The 20,643-nt window shown below is 30.8% G+C and overlaps 1 protein-coding gene across 1 annotated transcript; it reads left to right on the top strand.

Annotated features, from left to right (window-relative positions):
* Positions 1 to 12,336: 12,336 nt before the first annotated feature.
* LOC138342159 (uncharacterized) lies at positions 12,337 to 15,333 on the top strand. The gene is made up of 4 exons (XM_069294358.1): positions 12,337 to 12,911; positions 13,135 to 13,454; positions 13,912 to 14,274; positions 14,399 to 15,333. The coding sequence occupies exons 1-4, from the start codon at positions 12,337 to 12,339 to the stop codon at positions 15,331 to 15,333; spliced, it is 2,193 nt and encodes a 730-aa protein (XP_069150459.1).
* Positions 15,334 to 20,643: the final 5,310 nt, after the last annotated feature.

Consider the following 20,643-nt stretch of genomic DNA (forward strand, 5'->3'; position numbering starts at 1 on the left):
AATTCGAATTGATGTCCCCGTAGGACCATCAACTAGTGTCATAGCTAATGAAGCACGCTTGAAGCTTATTAGACCATTAGGATCAAAAGATCAAAATCCTAGAAAAAGAAAATTAAAAGATCAAAATGACACTGTGAAAAAACCTCACATAGAAAGTCAAGATGTGAGTAATTCTGATATCCTTGGAGGAATCAATGAGTTTGAGACTCAAGGAAATAATGAACTATCCATAAAATCAAGTGATCATGAAACAAATCTGAATCGCTCAGAAATAGCGGTGAATTATGTTTTTGCATACAATGTTTCATAAAAAATTATGCAAAATTGTGAAAATCTTGAACCTCAATCTGTTGAAGAATGTCGACAGAGAAATGATTGACAAAAATGGCAAGAAGCAACTCAATCAGAATTGATTCACTTGTCAAGCGCAAAGTTTTTGGGCCCATAGTACAAACACCTGATGGTGTTAAACCTATTGGCTATAAATGAATTTTTATCCGAAAAAGAAATGAGAAAAATGAAATACAAAGATACAAAGCACATTTTGTTGCACAAGGATTTTCTCAAAGGCCTGACGTCCATTACGAAGAGACATATTCACCCGTTATGGATGCAATAACATCGCGTTATCTCATTCGTTTGACGATCCGTGAGAAAGTTGGAATGCATTTGATAGATGTGATTACAACCTACCTTTATGGATCTCTCGATAATGAGATATACATGAAACTTTTTAAAGGATTCAAAATGCCAAAGCATACAGTTCAAAGCCTCAGGAAATGTACTCAATTAGATTGCAAAGATCATTGTATGGTTTAAAGCAATCTAGATGCATGTGGTATAATCGTCTTAGTGAGTATTTATCGAAGGAAGGTTATATAAATTATGCAATTTGCCCATGTGTGTTTATAAAGAAAATAATATCAGGGTTTGTTATACTTGCTATTTATGTCGATGACATAAAACTTATTGGAAATCCAATGGAACTTCACAGGGAAATCAATTATTTAAAGAATGAATTTGAGATAAAAGATCTCGAAAAAATAAAATTATGTCTTGGTTTGCAAATACAACATTTGACAAATGATATTTTTTTCATCAATCTACATACACAGAGAAGGTGTTGAAAAGATTTTATATGGATGAAGCATATCTATTAAGTACTCCAATAGTTGTTCGATCACTTGATGTAAATAAAAATTCATTTAGACCTCAAGAAAAGGATGAGAAAATTCTTGATCCTGAAGTACCATATCTCAGTGCAATTGGTGCACTAATGTACCTTGCTTACACTACAAGGCCTGATATAACCTTTTCGGTTAATTTGTTAGCAAGATATAGTTCTTCTCCTACTAAGAGACATTGGAATAGAATCAAACACATATTGCGGTATCTAAAAGGGACTATTGATATGAGTTTATTCTATTCTGACGATTGTAGTCCAGATCTTGTTGGCTATGCTGATACAGGATATTTGTCTGTCTGACCCACATAAAGCTAGATCTCAAACATGTTATATATTCACATGTGGGGGTACTTCTATATCTTGGAGATCTACGTAATAGTGTATCGTGGACACTTCATCAAATCGTGCTGAGATAATAGCTATTCATGAGGCAAGTCGAGAATGTGTATGGTAAAGGTCCATTATACACCTTATTCGAGAAAAATGTTATTTGAAATGCGACAAAATACCCACAACCTTATACGAAGATAATGCAACATGCATAGCACAACTCAGGGGAGGATTCATAAAAGGCGATACAACGAAACACATTTCACTAAAGTTTTTCTATACATATGAGCTCTAGAAGAATAATGATATCAACGTACATCAGATTCGTTCGAGTGGTAATGTAACTGATTTATTCACCAAGTCTTTGACAATCGCAACTTTCGAGAATATTATATACAAGATTGAAATGAGAAAACTTGAGCAGCTAAATCATGATTTTCATCAGGAGGAGTAAATATGCGATGTACTCTTTTTTCCTTAATCAAGGTTTTGTCCCACTGGATTTTCCTGATATGGTTTTTAATGAGGCAGGAAGTAATGGGTATTAGGAACAACTATTTACATTTGTTACTTTACTAAGAATTTTATTTTAAATAGGCATCTAAGGGGGAGTGTTGTAAACAAAATTAATGAATGTCCATTATACCCCTCTTATGCCTATAAAAGGCATTGTAATCTCTATCGAAATACACTAAAATAAGAAAGATTCAAATTTACTATTTTATCTCTCTACTATATTCTTCTTTTCTTAATCATCATTATTTTAATTTTAATACTTAGTCGTTATTTTATAACATACTCAACAAAAATTGAGTAGTTTCCAATGGACAAGAACACTAAATTTGACTCAATATGTTTAATTTGTCTTTTTCATGATAATGATGTTTCTAACATTTTGAATATATTCTTTGTATGTGTTGGTTTAGATTTAAAGTATTTATTAAATAAATTATATTTCCAATAATGTGCGATGATATGAAAAAATTAATATAAAGAAAGGGTAAATTTATCGAGCCATGATTGATTTATATATATATTTTAAATAGGTTTAAAAATAGTTATGAAAAAATTAAAATAAGAGAGATAAGCGTAACATCGTAAATAACAAATAAAATAATTGTTATAGAGCAAATCTAAAAGGGAGCTCTTTGAAATTTATTCCTAAATTTTTTATTTCCAATAACTTTATCATATTATTAATTGACTATTTACATTGTTACATTAATTTATCACTTAATTAGCACAAATATTTTTTATAGGAAATTATCCATTCACTAGTGGTATTTATATTTTAGAAAAAAAATGATCTAAATTTTATTTTATTCTTGTAATATGGAAGTTTAATTATATGACATGTAACATTATTTGTTCTTTACATTTATTCTGCCGTATTTTTTTAATTCTTATATATATATATATATAAATATTTTACTTTGTCGAAGAGCTTTTTAATCGATAATTATTATTATTATGAACTTTGTAATGATACGTCATTTTATTCAAGTTGTCAGAGCCGCTTATACCTTGCTAGAGTATATAGAGAACATAATTTGGTGTATCCAATTGAAACCTGGTTAATCGAGAGTCACACCAAGTAGGATCCATTTGGAAATAGTAGTCCATATTTAAGAATTTCTTAACTCTTTTTTTTTTCTTCAATACTTAATATTTTCCCTTATGAGATAAATAAAATTAAGAAGTATTAGACTAGACATTCTTTAAATCAAATCTGAATTTTGTCGCTTCACCAACATATAAATCTTTATTGTACTAAATAAATATGTTCCTGGCAAATTTATGAAATTGTTAGAGCCACACATATATTTTCTTTAATAGTTCATTACAAGTAACAATCTTTTTACCAAACAAAAAAAGGAGTAACCAAGAATTACTACTGTAGACAATAAATAAATCTTTTCAAAATAATGAGTTTTGAGTCATTTATTGTTTGAAGCTCATGTTGCCTCATGAGTTTATATATGTACTATCGTATTGAATAAAATTATTTTTCTTCATATTTTTGGTAATTATAATTTATTTTCTGTCACTATAAAATTTGTTGTGAAATTGGCACGCTCAGTGACATTATATCTGTTCTTCATCTCTTTTGTCTTAAATCAAATTTGAAATTCTAAAGTTGCGAAAGTAGAATAATGAGTAGTTCAAGGCTCGACTTTGAGTTTCATCAAATCTACACTCCGACAAGCCTTGAAGTAAGTACATTTGTAGACATTGAAATTTTATGGGACTCTACAAAATGCGTTCAATTTGAGTTGAGACTGTGTTCCATTCGAATAGGATTCTTGGAGGCTACTCAACTCTAAACCCTAGTTCACGCCTATATAAAGGGTACAAAATTCTCGTAAAAAGCATCTCAAATATCCCATAAACTCTTGGACATTTCTTAAAGGTCAACATCTCAAATATTCTACAAATTGATGGGATATCCATATAGAGATCAAATCTAAATCATCATATTTCAAGAAAATATGCCACTAACGATCCTCGAATCATGGTTTAATCTTAGGAGAGTCGAATTAAGGAACGAACAGAATTGTACCTGCAATTTATTATCAATAAAATTATGTTTCTTCATATTTTATTTGTGACTACAACATAAAAAATTGGTTGCAAACAACTACCTCTTTAATTGTTGAGGGATATATCGAGATAATAATCAAAGGTTTTGAATTTATTCAGACTTCAAAGTAGATATCGAAAATCGGACACCTAGTATAAAATAAAAAAAAATTCATCATATAGTGGGAAAAACGGCCTGATACAGCCCCAACATTGTAACTTATAGATGATATACCTCTTGTAGCTCACATATAATTTTATCGTAACAAAAGTGACTCACATGTACTACATCACAATATTGACTCAAATATATCTTTTTCGGCTAATGAAAGTGAAAATATTAATTTTAATTTATTTATTCAATTTTTTATTTTTAAAAATTTCGTATGGAGATGTTTCGTCAGGCATAAATATTTCCCACACATGATCAAGAGCTTTCAATTATGCCCTATAGCTATAGTTTCAGTAATTGCGCTCTATAGTTATACTTATGTTTGCTGTAGAAGCCTTTGTAAATTTCACTAGCAAATATACAAATAGGATAAATATACATAAATGGAGGTTGCGATCTGTATATACAATACCTATATCAAGCATATACAAATTCTGAATTTATACAATCAGAAATCGAATTATACGAATTATGGATCTATACAATAAAAGATAGAATTATCAAAATTCTAAATTTATACGATTAGAAAATTAAATAGAAAATTTTTGCAAAACTGCTATCACGAATTTAAATAAATCAAAACTAGAGCTACATTGCATAATATATATATATGTTAGACGTTTGTCATGTCACCTAATTTTCTCTAAATTTAATGCTTTGACAAAGTGTACTCCCTCTGTTCCTTATTAGATGAAAATTTCTATGTAACACGATAATTAAAAAATTATTAATCATTGATTAACTTTGTGATTTTGTCCTCTGTTAAGAAATGTCAAACTACATAATGTTGAAGAAGAAAGAAATTGATGATTGGAACATGTCAAAAGAATAGGACCAAAGAAACTGATTGACGCGTCTACAATAAATGTTGATAAAGAAGGAAGCTGATGATTGTAACATGTCATAGAAACAGATCCAACGAAACTTACTGGTGAGTTTAAACAGTGGTTTAGAATTAGAGTCACACTAGAATTAAACTACTTATATTAATGTAACGACCTGTTTAGTCGTTTTGAGCAGCAGATTTTATTTCTGGAAAAACAGGCTGAGACGACGGAACCCACGACGGACCGTCATGGGCACGACGGACCATCGAGGGGTCTCGTTTCAAAATACTTAGAAATTCTGAAAAATGGTTACTGAAATCGACTCTCTGAACTTCGTAACAGAATGGCAGGACGGACCGTCACAGGCGTGACGGACCGTCACAGACTCTTCAGAGAATTGAGTCTCTGAACTCTGTGACGGAGCAGCCGGACGGACCGTCGCAGGCACGACGGCCCGTCACAGGCACGACGGCCCGTCACAGGCTGCGTAATCCCAGGCGGAGTCGGATTTCTTTAATGTTTTAAGGGACGTTTTTGGACTATTCCTGCTTTAATTATAAAGTTAGTGGGTTAATGTTAATAAGTCTAATTACTTGGGGGTTAAAAGAGGTAACCTTGAGTAAATTAGTGGGTTATTATTGCCATCTTTTATTCTTAATTATATGCTAATTAGGGTAAAAGAAAGAGGGTTTGAATAAAGAAAATAGAAAGAACAAGAGAGAGAGAGGATCGAACGAGAAGAGGAAAACACAAAGCTTTGGGGAATTTGCTTGCTTGATCACTAATCTCCGGTGGAGGTAGGTTATGGTTTTTATACTATTCGTAGTTAACTCTTAATAGCGAATGATATGTGTTGGGTGTATTGTAAGTCTTCTATATGCTTAATTGTATGCTTGCATGAATGTGATTATATAATTGTGATGAAATAAGCATGATGAAGCTATTGAATCCCAAATCTTGAAAACCCCTTATTAATGATGATGCCTTGGTATAAAAGAAGGCTTGATGAACTAAAGTAATGAGATTGATGATGCCTTGGTATAATAGAAGGCTTGATGAACTAAAGTAATGAGATTGATGATGCCTTGGTATAAAAGAAGGCTTGAGGAATTAATAGAATGAAATTAGGGGATCGGGTGTCACGAACCGACACGTAGAATTAGGGGATCGGGTGTCACGAACCGACACGTAGAATTAGGGGATCGGGTGTCACGAACTGACACGTAGAATTAGGAGATCGGGTGTCATGAACCGACACGTAGAATTAGGGGATCGGGTGTCACGAACCGACACGTAGAATTAGGGGATCGGGTGTCACGAACCGACACATAGAACTAGGGGATCAGAGTGTCACGTTCCGACACATAGTAGTAAGGGAACGGAGTGTCACGTACCGACACAAGAATAAAGGTGATGAATCTTGAAAGATGCTAATATACTCAATCTAATGAACCTAATTCCCAAATGAGTATGATATGGAGGCTTGAGTCCTCATGAGTGTACTTGACGTTATTTATCAAATATTCTTGTACATGGTGTTGCTACAGATTGAGTATTGTAGTTGATTTATGATATTATCTGATATATACTGTTTTCTATTTTGAGTTGGCCGATGATATCTACTCAGTACCCGTGTTTTGTACTGACCCCTACTTGTATGTTTTCTTTTTGATTATTTGTGGAGTGCAGCAAACGTGCCGTCGTCTTCAACTCAACCGCAACTCTAGCCAGTCTTCATTACTCCGGATTTCAGGGTGGGCTAATGCTTCTAGCTTGGACTGGATCTTCCTCTTCATGTCTCGATGCCTTGAAGTTCCGGCATGGACTAGATTTTTATGTATTTTAGCTTCTTAGATACTCTTAGATTAGTAATTTGAGGATAGATGTTCTTGTGATGATGACTTCCAGATTTTGGGGATAATAATAGTTGTTGAGTTTTTAGAAGTTATTGAATTGGTTTTTATTAATGAGTTTAAGTCTTCCGCATTACTTTCTGTTGATATTATATTGAAATGTTAAGGTTTAGATTGGTTGGTTCGCTCACATAGGAGGGTAAGTGTGGGTGCCAGTCGCGGCCCGATTTGGGTCGTGACAATTAATTAGGATTAGATAAGATTATAATTATAACATGATTAAGACTACACCATAATTAGAATTAGATAAGATTATAATTATAACATAATTAAGACTATGATTAGGATTAGATTATTATTATTATTATTATTATTATTATTATTATTATTATTATTGTAGTATAACGTGTTGGGGTGTCCAAGTCCTTAATATGTCCGCACAAATCTGACTAGATATTCGGTAATAATAAGATTAATGGATTCAATGAGCATGTGCAGCGCGCTGTCATATTTTAAAGTTTTAATCTTATTTAGTTAGTAATATATTCTCTTGTTTTTTAATTTATTTATTTTGTTTTTTAAAATTTATTTTTAAAATATTAATTTTTTAATTTCATATTTCAATGTATTTAAATTATATTTTTAAAAAAAATTAATATTATATTAATATATTTTAATTTAAAATTACAAAATTTCATTAAACATGTGCACTTAAGGCTTATACAATTTTTTAGAAGTTCATTTAGCATGTTCCTCACTTATGAGCTGTTGGGATGATGTGTTTCTAGCTGTGGTAATAAGAATTAGTATATTAATGGATTAAATTTAATTTAATGCATTATCAGCATATGTACTATCGAATTTTAATATTATCTAGCTACTAATATAATCACCGGTTTTCATTTGTTTGTTTTTATCTTCTTTTTTTTTCCATTTTAAAAGCATCTGCATGTGTACTATCGAATTTTAATCTTATCTAATTACTAATATAATCACCGATTTTCATTTTTTGTTTTTATCCTTTTTTTTATTCCATTTTAAAAGCATCTGCATGTGTACTATCGAGTTTTAATCTTATCTAATTACTAATATAATCACCGGTTTTCATTTGTTTGTTTTTATCTTTTTTTTTATTCCATTTTAAAAGCATCTGCATGTGTACTATCGAATTTTAATCTTATCTAATTACTAATATAATCACCGGCTTTCATTTGTTTGTTTTTATCTCTTTTTTTATTCCATTTTAAAAGCATTTGCATGTGTACTATTGAATTTTAATCTTATCTAATTACTAATATAATCACTGGTTTTCATTTGTTTGTTTTTATCTCTTTTTTTATTCCATTTTAAAAGCATCTGCATGTGTACTATCGAATTTCAATCTTATCTAATTACTAATATAATCACCGGTTTTCATTTGTTTGTTTTTATTTTTTTTATTCTATTTTAAAAGCATCTGCATGTGTACTATCGAATTTTAATCTTATCTAATTACTAATATAATCGCCGGCTTTCTTTTTTTTATTTTTATCTTTTTATTCCATTTAAAAAATATCTGCAGGTGTACTATCTAATTTAATCTTATCTAATTACTAATATAATCATCGATTTTTATTTGTTTATTTTTATCTTTTTTTTGTTCCATTTAAAAAAATATCTTTTGCTTTTTTTAAATATAATTTTTAGGAATTTCATAATGTAATAAGCAAATTATATGTTATTCCTATCATTTTTCAATTTACAGAAATCTCTTTAAATTTGTGTCATCTAGATACATCACATTTATCCGGATGCATAACATGTGATACATTAGACAATTAATTTGATACAATATGCTTTAGCGCTATAAAACATTACAATTTATGTATCAAGTATATTTGCTCGGTATGTATACAGACACATAATCTTTTAATTTGAATAAGTCTGAATAAAATTTTAGAACTGCAAATACATGACAGTAATTCGTACATGGTAGATTATACAATTTGAAATAATCATGTATCTGATAAATAATAAAGGCACGAGACACGAAATTAAATAAGTTTAAGTGTATGTCGTATATGGTAGTAAAAGATAACAAAATTTGTAATAGCTATTTATAAAATACATAACTATGAACATGATATATACTAATTTGTGTTTCAATAAATGAAAAGTTATGTATCAAAACTAATATTTGAACATGATACATTATTATGCATGATGAAATTGGAATGCATCATAATGTTTTACTGAAGACATTATACATTAATTTATAAAACAAAAACAATTAGGTATATTAAAATCTGAACTCATGTGTATCAGAAAAAGATGAAAAAAAATTGATTAAAAAAATCAACAACATGATATGTTGAAAGCACAAAAAAAGATGACGAAGAAATCTTTTTACACATTCTCCTGTACTCAACCCGTTGCATTTTCACTTTCAACAATGATGTTATTCATATATCTGCATTTTTTCCACAGTTAATTTTGAAATTGAAGTTGCATTTTTCTTCGACTAATTGGGTAATCACATTATCAAAAGATGAAGCATCATCCATAGATATAAGAATCTATAGTTGAAAAGGCTTTAAAAAAATCAAAAATTACCCGAGTGCAGAGGCGGAGTCAAGAATTCCACCAAGGATGTTCAAACTTTAAAAGAGTCGATATTTTTCTAGCGGAGTGCATGCACAAAATATTTTTTATTGATGAGTGGGTGCACCCAAATTTAAAAATGAAATTACATATCATTTAATTACTAAATCATTCGAAAAATTAAAATTATATAACTATCAATGATACAAATCAAAACTAATGGACAAAATTCAACAAAAGTAATTTTAGCTACTAGTTGAATATACTCACTTTAATTCATATTAAATAAAATGTTGAGACTTTTTTCGTGATTCAAATAACTGAATGTTTCAAAGTTCGAGATAGCTATCAAAACTTATTTCTATATTTACCATTTGTTTTAGTAAGATTCTTAACTATTTTACATTTTCTAAAAAAATAGTTTAGAAATAATCAAAAGTTTAATAGTGGTTAATAATCTTTAATTTTATCTTTTAAAAAAAATTCTTGAGAATGTGTATACCTAATAATTACTTAATACTGATCGAAAATATATAGAAAACAATAAAATCTTAATTATTAGGTTAATCAATTTAAGAGCCATTTTGACCATGCGATACGGTATCATGATACGGAATCATGATATGGTATTATGATATGGAATCATGGGATGAAATTGAAGTTTTGTTTGGACATGCGATATGTAATTTTGGTGTTGTATATTTTCTCATAAACATAAAAATCTCATAAGTTCTAAAACTATTAAAATGAACCAAATTATTTTATCAAATAAATAAAAAATCATAAAATCGTATAATAAATTATTATAAAGTTATTTGTTTTCCGCTTAAGTAATTGTTTCATCAGTATATTTGAGTAAATGAAATACCTTTAACCGGCTCTTCAAGATTTTATTACTCAATAATCGTGAAGTGTGAGTTAAAGTGATTATATGTTGGTGAGAATAATAAATTTTATGTCGATGAGAATAATAAATTATAAAATGTAATGATGTGATTGTAAATTTTATTTATATGTAAAATAAATGGTTATTAGATATAAAAGTGGGTTGTTTTAACAAAATATAAGCTTGTGGATCAATTTTTATATTAAAATAACTCAAATCATGATATGATATTCCCATATGATTCCACATCATGGTTTTTGGAGGACGATATGGTATCACATCTGATGATATCATATCATGAGATGGAATCAGCGTAAAATCGCATGTCCAAACGCTAATTTCATCTCACGATACCATATCGTGATATGGTATCACATGGCCAAACACCTACTAAGGCTAGAAACATAGAGAAGATACATGACAACTATTTCTGTGTTTTATTTTTATTTAAAAAGAGATTGTTGTTAAAAATACGCAGCAAGTGAGGATCTGTTTTTTTCTTTTCATTTGAAAAGAGAGTGTGTTTTAAAAAGTGAGGATCAAACCGCAAACCTCTACACATAAATGAACACGGTTACCACCAGACTGTTGGGAAAACGAGAATAAACACAACAATATATATGGTAAAAGTAATGGAAATAAAATGGGAAAATAACGACACCAAGAAATTTACGTTGAAACCCTTCTCAATAAGGGAAAAAACTATAGGCCAAGAGGAGCAACATATATCACTATAGTAAGGAATTTTACACAGTGTAGTCATGAATACAATACTCAAAGTGACTATTACACACTCAAAAGGAACAACACTCTTTGATTTCCACCTTACTAAAATATCACTCACACTCTTATAGTCTATGGAATACCTCACTTTTCTCTCAAAGTGATTCTTCTATCTAGCTTTGATGTGTTTAACAAATGAGTAAGAATGCTCTATTTATAGAAGGATAAAACCATGCTTATGTCACTAATGACATAGGTATATATAGTAAAGTTAAAAATGATTGCAAATCATACCAATTTGCCAACCACCAAATCTTTTATTTTCGACTCTAATTACTATTCTTTTTTAACAATTGCTTGTAGCAATTGAATAGCTAAAGTTGACCAGATAATGGGATGGACTCAACACAAACCATTAGCCTTTGTCATACATTAGGGTGTTAACTAATTAGAAGAATTGACCAAAATAAGTCATTCTATAAATCAATTCACCAAAATAGTATGTTTTTAATTTTGTTTACAAAACTAGTATAAACGTGGTTCACAGTAACGTTTTATGCTTTATTTATTTTTAAAAAATTTAATGAAAAAAAAATCAAAAGTTCACGGAGCAAACAGAAATAAAACGTTATTGACAATAACGTTTTATACTTCGTTATCTAGAATCACGTTTTAGAGCGTTATATTTTAGTACGTTTTATCCAGTCACGAGCTCTGCAATTAAAGAATCGAATCCTGTATTTTACAGATTATAAAACGTAACTGACAATCACGTTTATTATATAAAACGTATCTGTCAATCACGTTTTAGGTTTATTTAATCACGGGGCACCAGATTAAGAATAAAATCCTGCTACATTGGAATCTTACAGATCATAAAACGTTATCGCTGATCACATTTCTGCATTAAATCGTGACTATCAATTACGACACTATGTTAAAGTTAATTTTCTCTTTTTTTTACTGACGACAAATGGTTATAAAATGAACCTTGTTGAAACAAATGTTCTAAACACTCTAACAATATTCATTCAAAATTTTGTTTGTGTAGCCCAATTTTGAAACAATATTTACAAAGGTATGAATTAAATAAGTCAAGTCAATGTATCATATTGTGTTATTATTTTTACCATAGCTTTCAAATATTTTTCTAATTTATTACTTGGAAAGATGACTTATTTTTATGTGTAGGAATAAAAATGGCAAATTTTGAACATAATGTGATGGTTGCTTTGTACTGGGGTGGCGAAATAATTACTGAAATGAACGGATGCAGGTATACTGAATGTGCTAGAATGATTATTAACATGTATACTTCAATGAAGTATGTTGAATTGGTTGAATTATTGCATGAGAAAATGGGTACAACTAGTGAAAATATTCAAATGGATATTTTGGGAAAATATCCTTGTTCGATTCAAGGTAACCATACAAGGTTCATTGAGTTTAAAATTGATGATGATCAATCTTTGCTACAATTTTTTGTTATACCTCAAAATTTTGCGGATAAGATTGACATAAATGTTTTGGAAATGTATGTAAAGACCAAATCAACAAATCAAAATGATATATTTCAAATTAGTGGTCAACATGGTTATCACATGAATTTATTGTCTCAAAATTATGGATTTGCCACGGTTAGTCAACCTCATTATGCAGAGCCGATTGCTCAACCACCACTTCAACAATTGTTAATGCATGACCAAGGAGCATTTGGCGAAGGTTCAAGTAGCCAAAGACATGTTGACAATAGTTGGAGAAAATATGAGGGCAGGTAAAACAACAAATTTATGTTTTAATGAATTTTAATATAATTAGTTGATAACACAATTTTACTCATTATAAATATACATATATAGATAGATAGTGATATTTTTTGTGATTAATTACCTTAACTTTTTTAAGGAATAACCTTATGGAGAATAAATTACTGATTTTAAAACAAGCTTCTATGTATCATAATTTTCTAAAATTTAATTGAACTTCTTTTTCCACAGAGAAAATGAGAACAATGTTGATCCATATAGTGATGTAAATGTTGAAATTAGTGAAGAAAGTTCGGAGGAAGATGAACCTTCAAAAGATGATGGTGAAAGTGAATCAGATAAAGATATCAATAATGCTAGAGATTTTTCTCAAAATGACATTGGTATAAATCTTCCTAATCAATTTGAAAAGGATGTGTCTGAAGTGCAAAATGATGTACCCTATTTTAGAACATTAGATAACGAGGAAGACATTTTCATGTCTACATGTGAATATGAGATGGAGTATTGTTCCGTCTGGTCTGAAGATGGCACAAAAGATTTGAAAAAAGGTATGTTTTTTTAATAGTAAAGAAAAATTAAAACGAGCTGTGACAATTTGGAGTTTAAAAAAAAATAAAGAATTCACGGTAGTGACATCAAACAAGAGTTTATGGGTTGCAAGATGCAAGTTTCATACTTCATTGGGTTGCTTGTGGTTTCTCCGAGGACAAAAGGTTGGAGATAACCTTTGGAAAATAGGAAAATATATTGAAAATCATAGATGTGAGACTGAGGGGCTTTCTAGAGGTCATGCCAATCTAAATACCAATTTAATTGCATCTTTGATTATTAATCAAATTGAAAAAAATCCCAAGGTTTTGGTGGTAGATGTCATTTCCAAGGTTCACGAAAAATTTGGTCATCAAATAACATACAGAAAAGCGTGGCTTGGGCGTCAACGCGCATTTGAATTGGTGTATGGTGACTTTAAGAAATCATTTAGTGACCTACCCAAATTTTTTGCAGCTTCTCAACACTTTAACCATGGAAAAATTGTGGAATGGAAACACGAAGAGTCTATGAGTTCATTAGAGGTAAAAACTTTTAAATATGTATTTTGGGCTTTCAAGTCATGCATTGATGGATTTCAAACATGTCGCCCTGTTATTTCAGTAGATGGAACTCATATGTATGGAAAATATGAGATTAAATTATTGATTGCTGTTGGAATTGATGGAAATGATAATATTCTTCCTCTAGCGTTTGCTATTGTAGACAAAGAATCGAAAGAAGCATGGAAATGGTTTTTTAAGAATTTGAGTGCACATGTCATAAAAGATAGAGAAGATATTTGTGTTATATCTGATAGGGCAAAAGGAATATTGACAAGTTTGCAGGAGTTGCGGCGATTTCAGGAGCCTCGAGTCTTCCATCGATTTTTGTATAAAAAAATATGAGATTAAATTATTGATTGCTGTTGGAATTGATGGAAATGATAATATTCTTCCTCTAGCGTTTGCTATTGTAGACAAAGAATCGAAAGAAGCATGGAAATGGTTTTTTAAGAATTTGAGTGCACATGTCATAAAAGATAGAGAAGATATTTGTGTTATATCTGATAGGTCAAAAGGAATATTGACAAGTTTGCAGGAGTTGCGGCGATTTCAGGAGCCTCGAGTCTTCCATCGATTTTGTGTAAGGCATCTTAAGAGTAATTTTCAATCTCGATTTTCAAACAAGGATCTTAGTAGGCTGATGTGGAGGGCTGCTTCAACCCATCAAGTAAGAAAATTTGAGTCCTTGATTTGGCAAATTAGAGAAGAAAATGAAGATGCATATGAATATCTCATGGAAATCCCCTTGGAGAAATGGACGGTTAGCCATGATGGTGGTAAAAGATGGGGAGTGTTGACAACAAATCTTTCAGAGTCGTTCAATGGAGTGTTGAAAAAAGCACGTGGCTTGCCGGTCACTTCTATGGTCAGACTTTCATTAGAGCAAACTGTTGAAAGATACACTCGTAGGTCTAAAAGAGCGCAACAACTCCTAGAACAAGATGAATTGTGGACCGAAAGGTTCAAAATGAAGTGGGAGAAGAACTATGAAAGTTCAAAAAGGCACTTTGTTTTTTATTGGAATATACCCACAGGGGTATTTGAGGTTAGATCTATTCAAGTTGATGGTACTGGTGGTAATCCTGATTGTGTTTCACTGAACGAAAGAAAATGTGATTGTGGAAAATGGATTAATTTACATTTCCCATGTTCACATGTCATGAAGGTTACTGATAGAATGGGAGAGCTAGCTAGAAACTTTGTTAGTGAACATTTCACTGTAGAGAATTATGTTGCAACATATTCTGAGTCCTTCTCACCGGTTTGCCATAAGGCGTATTGGCCATCTCCTAATTTTAGAATGGAAAGTAATGAATTCTATCGTCGTCTCTAAATCAATGTATGACAAAATTCATCAACTATAAGATAAACTAAATCAATGTATGACAAAATTACCTGAATCACAAAAAGAACTCTTCTTTATCAAAGTTTTTTTTACCTTTTTAAAGCAGATCTGCTGCAGCCGTTTTCAAAGTTTTGAAAATTTCACCTCCACTCTTCAGATACAGCATTCATCAACTCCATTGTGCCTTTGGAGCGAGATTTGATGCTAGTTCTCTTCATCCCTTGTAACTTGAAGGTAGGTTTGGAGAATGAAGTGGGTTTTCTTGGAGGGTTTTCTTGAAGGGTTTTCTTCCCCAATTTGTCGTATTGGTCTCAGCCGAGTGCCGGCGAGTTTGGAAAAATATGGGTTGCAATCGAGTGCGATAATACAGAGAAGAGAGGGAAAGAGGAGAAGGGGTTAATTCCTATGTTACGCTTCAATGGAAAAAGGAGCTTCTTCCCCAATTTTATATAACTAAATTGGGGGTTTTGGTTTCAATAAACTATATATGCTTAAAACGTTATTCCCAATAATGTATTAGAGTTAAAACGTAATTTTCAGTTACTTATTATTATTAAATTATATATGCTTAAATCCCAATAACGTATTAGAGTTAAAACGTAATTTCCAGTTACGTATTATTATTAAATTATATATGCTTAAAACGTTATTCCCAATAACGTATTAGAGTTAAAACGTAATTTCCAGTTACGTATTATTATTTAACGTCGTTAGCAGACCGTCCCTTTTCTCATTAAATTTTTTAAAATAAAATAATTTTTTAAAAAATAAATAAAGTATAAAACGTTACTGTGAACCACGTTTATACTAGTTTTGTAAACAAAATTAAAAACATACTATTTTGGTGAATTGATTTATAAAATGGCTTATTTTGGTCAAAAATTCTAACTAATTATATATCCAGATATTACACAACATTTTACCTATATATATGATATAATTTTTCAATTAAGGGTGTTGGACTGACCGTCCTTTCATACGTATAGCTCCGCCCCTACCTGTGTGGATTAGCCAGAAGCCTCTGGCCAATGGTGCCAATTAAGCTGGTTTCTTGATAGGACATAAGTCAAGCTAAAGAAGAAACATTGCAATCAGGATGAAAGTTTCCTTAGCATTTTACTTAAGATTTTCTCTTCTTTAGTCGTTTTTTTTCCTCTCCAATATTTGGTGGACCTGGAAGATCTACGCGGTATACTTCCTACAGTTGAAAAAGATCTGTAAGAACAAGAATATACCAAATATTTACAATTAGAGTACACCGTTCATTTTGATACATAACACGAAACAAACACACAGATCTTCCTTACTTAAGAAGGCATGAGCATATTGACAGTCAGGTATCCAAAAATATTGAAAGTTTTACTTGGAAATTAGGTATATATGTGTTGGGCTTGAGGTCACTAGTAGTCTTCTGTAATAAATATATTTGTCAAGACACAGTATGCCTTCAAGTTGAGCTGATAATGTATCATTTTTCCACTGAATTGGGAGGGTATGATCTGGCGAAAGACAGAAACATGGAGATGATGTTCACTTGAGTCGAATATTGAGGTAGGAAGGAAATCAAAATATCTGAGAACGTACGTATAATTAATACAAATATTCAGTTAATCAAAACTTATGCTCTCTCTCACTCTCTCAAGTCATGGAGAAGTTTTGTTGTCCAAGTTGGTCAGTACTATATCTTTGACAGTACATAGCAGTAAACGAAACCACTGTGAACGCACACGGTGAAAGTTGCAGGATGAAGAAGAAGAAGAAGACAATGGAGTCGATGGAAGTTGTGAAAATTGGAGAAATAAGGTTTTAGGGTATTTTAATTAGATGGGTTTTTTTAAAAAAAAATTGGGTCAAGTGGGGCGGGTTTAGTTAAAATGGGTGGGTTTAAAATTATTTTAAATAATTAAATTACAACCAGTGGTTGAGTGCCACGTAATTAAAAATTATTATTTAATTATTTTTAATTTTGATCCGTTAATGAAGGGGTAAATTTGGACCCAAAGGTGGATGTGAAGGGTATTTGGGGGCCAATAGGTGGATGAGGGTAATTGTGTACCATTTTCAATACTTCGAGGGTATTTTAGGTCCTTTTCCGATTTATTTATTAACAAACGTCAATTCTCTCTAAATAATTTGTAAGCTAAATTATTCAAATAAATTTACTAGTACAATATAAAACATTCAATCAAGAAAATAAATAAAATAATTAAAATGATTTGGGGGTTATTTTTTTGTTTACATAGTCTTATCCCATGGTTTTATAGCATATGTATCACCAGTCCCTCCAAATGAAATATATTAGTAATACATCCTATAATATCATGTAGAAGATATAACTAATCCATGGATTAATAGTAATGCATAAGCTCAAGTTCCTACTAAACATAATACTGAACAATATCATACATAATACATGAACTATTTATTCTCACGCGGCCTCCAAACGACCCATAAATTTTTTAAGTTTATCCCAACATCTATAGTAGAATAGGTACAGCTAGCAAGCTATGTTGTTGATGTTGTAGCTTTCTCCAATTGCATAATGCTTGTTTAAGTCTTTCTTCCCTCTCTCTTGAATATCATGTTTATCCCCTATTTATAGTTGTAAAGGGTGGACAAGGTTGGTTGTGATTAGCCAAAGAATGTCATTTTGACACTTGGCACATTGTGATTCGTTCTTGCATTTGACTGGGACTGTCACCTCATTTGGATACATGGCGTCACCTTGTTGGTCTTAGATGTCTAGTTACTATGACAAGTGGCATGAGTTTGAGCTGCAAGGTGAAATGGACCTTGGACTTGAATTTAATAAAAATGGACTTATTTGTTTGTAAAGCCCAAATTAATCATTCAACCCAAATAAACATGGATTTAATCCAAATTTTGTATAAGTTAAATCCAATAAAATTTGTGTATCTACACATGCCCGTCTCGATGGTTCGTTGGTCCATGATCTCTGATGTTGCTTTACAACAACTTTCTGTCTACTTGTCGCTGTTAGGTTTTGGGCCTTCCTATTCTGAAAGTTCGATCTCTAAATAATAGTTTGAATAGTGTGTGATCCAGCCATGTATTGACCTTTGTTTAGCAAACTTTTTTTTTTCTCCTTGTCATGATATGAATTCATTTTTGTTAAATCGTGTCGTCTTTGTATCTTGACACAAACCTCTGTCTCGTTTTTGTTTAATACTTTTGTTTAAAACTGTTTTGCTGCTCTCTTAATTAATATTTTTTTAGCATAAAATGCTTTTAAGATAGTTCATTTCTGTTGCTTCATGATTGCTATTATAAATAAGTTTATTATAAATGTTGTTGACTTCATATCACTGTTTCTAACGTATTAATGTGCTTCTACGGGTGTTGATTTCTTTTTCCCTTCATGCCTGTTTTATTTTTATTTTCTTTATATCAGTGGCTAATCAAATTATGTAGTGTGTTGTGGTGATATTTAAGTAGTAATATTTATTTCATTCTATATATTTTTCTTTTACAAAACATTGAGTTACCACTACATCTTTGTTTATTTATTTTTTGTTTGCATGTGAAATCGTCTCGAGTTCGTCAATAACTCCTTCCTTTTCCCACATCTTGAAGAGAGCCATGAAGGCTCAATTCCTCCTATTTGAGTTAACTAGCCCAAATTGATATACAGGTTCCGAAGTTGAAAGAATTCAGACAGGTCAGAGTTGAAGATTTTTGACAGATATATCCCTTTTTTGTTTTTTTATGTGTTTTTTTAGTATGTTGTATTTTGTTAATGTTGGGCCTAAGTCCTTGTCTTTTGTATTATTACTTTACTAGAATTTAGGACAGGTACAAATCGAATGGACCAAAAGGCCTAAAAACAAGAATGGGTCCAAATAGTGATCCAAGGCGGACAGAAATCGAATTTAGACCCAACTCTCTCTTTCCTTTACTTTATCGGCCTATTTATTTGCTTATTAGTTGTCGTTAGCTTTTAGGGTTAAAGAATTCGAATCCCCACAATGACACCACCTCGTTATCATAATTAAATCAATCAAAAAATAAATAAACTTAAAATAAATTTTGCAAGTTTCGATAAGATAATAAAATCAACACTTCACTTTTTAAACAACTTTAAATAATCTTTATCTCAAAATTAAGTTAGACATTTTTTTAGCCAAATAAGTTAGTTGCAAATATTTTAGGTGTCGTAACAACCTTCCTAAAATATAAATAAGAATCCTTGAACCCCCTTTAAGTTTTCAATCGATTTCCTGTTTAAATCTTTTCGAAAGCTAAGTTTTTTCTTTAAAAAATTAAGTGTGACTCTAACAAGTCCTAAAATTTACAATATATTTTCCGACAAAATAAAACAAGTAATATTGCATATATTATTTATTGTTTCTTAAAGAGTATGACAAGTCAATAGTGAACAACTATTATTGAACGGAGGGAATAATAAATACAATATCTTGAAAAATATAATAAGAAAATAATTATAATTAATGATAAAGGTAAATTGAGAAAATGACATAAATAGTCCCTTAACTATAGAGTAAGTCTAAAATGATCTCTTAAACACTTAACGAATTTAGTCATTTAACTATGCAAAAACTTATCAGTTTTGTTCCATTAACTACACACTTACTAGTTTTAGTTCCTTAACTATCAATTTACCAATTTTAATCCTTTACATATTCAAAAACTTATCGAATTTGATATTTGTCCATTTTAATACAAGTAGCCGTAGTTTGGACCCGTAGATTGAATTTATGAGCCTTAAAATTTAATATGAATTCTACGAACTAGATCTATGGCGTAGAAACTTTAACGGGTCGTAATTTGAACCCATAGAATAGCATTCAAGCATTAACATTTAATACGAATTCCATGCATGAGATCTACAGTCTATAGATCAAACAACGTACTATAGATTGCCTTGTATAAGGTTTCGATAACTTCTAAGAGCGGTAGTACTTAAGTCTTTGCCCACCCATTTTAAGCTTAAACACCAACTTTTTACACCTAAATAAGGTTTAAATAGTATTAATCAACTATATTGCTCTTATTAACGCTTCCAAGTCTTACAATAAACATCCATGAGGAAAAAGTTAGAGTTTTCAAGCGTTCTTCCAATTTCACCAAGAAGTTGTTTCTTCTGGATATGTAACGCTAATCATAGTAATGGACCGTGTTCGGCCTCATGCCATATATCTAAATTCAGTCTGTAAAAGTTTAATCTAGGGTTATACCCTTAGTTTTGAGAAATTTTGAGATAAGTTATATTATTGATTTCTGAGTTCTATATTTTTTATTATGAGTTGCTCTATATTA

This window comes from Solanum lycopersicum, chromosome 2 (assembly GCF_036512215.1).
Source record: "Solanum lycopersicum chromosome 2, SLM_r2.1".
Taxonomy (NCBI): Eukaryota; Viridiplantae; Streptophyta; class Magnoliopsida; order Solanales; family Solanaceae; genus Solanum; species Solanum lycopersicum.

What these genes read in the sequence shown, in the direction of transcription:
- LOC138342159 (XM_069294358.1), top strand. Translation starts at nt 12,337, where the DNA reads ATGGCAAATTTTGAACATAATGTGATGGTTGCTTTGTACTGGGGTGGC. An exon ending in TGGAGAAAATATGAGGGCAG is followed by an intron (nt 12,912 to 13,134) that starts GTAAAACAACAA and finishes CTTTTTCCACAG; the next exon opens with AGAAAATGAGAACAATGTTG. An exon ending in GGCAAAAGGAATATTGACAA is followed by an intron (nt 14,275 to 14,398) that starts GTTTGCAGGAGT and finishes TTCTTCCTCTAG; the next exon opens with CGTTTGCTATTGTAGACAAA.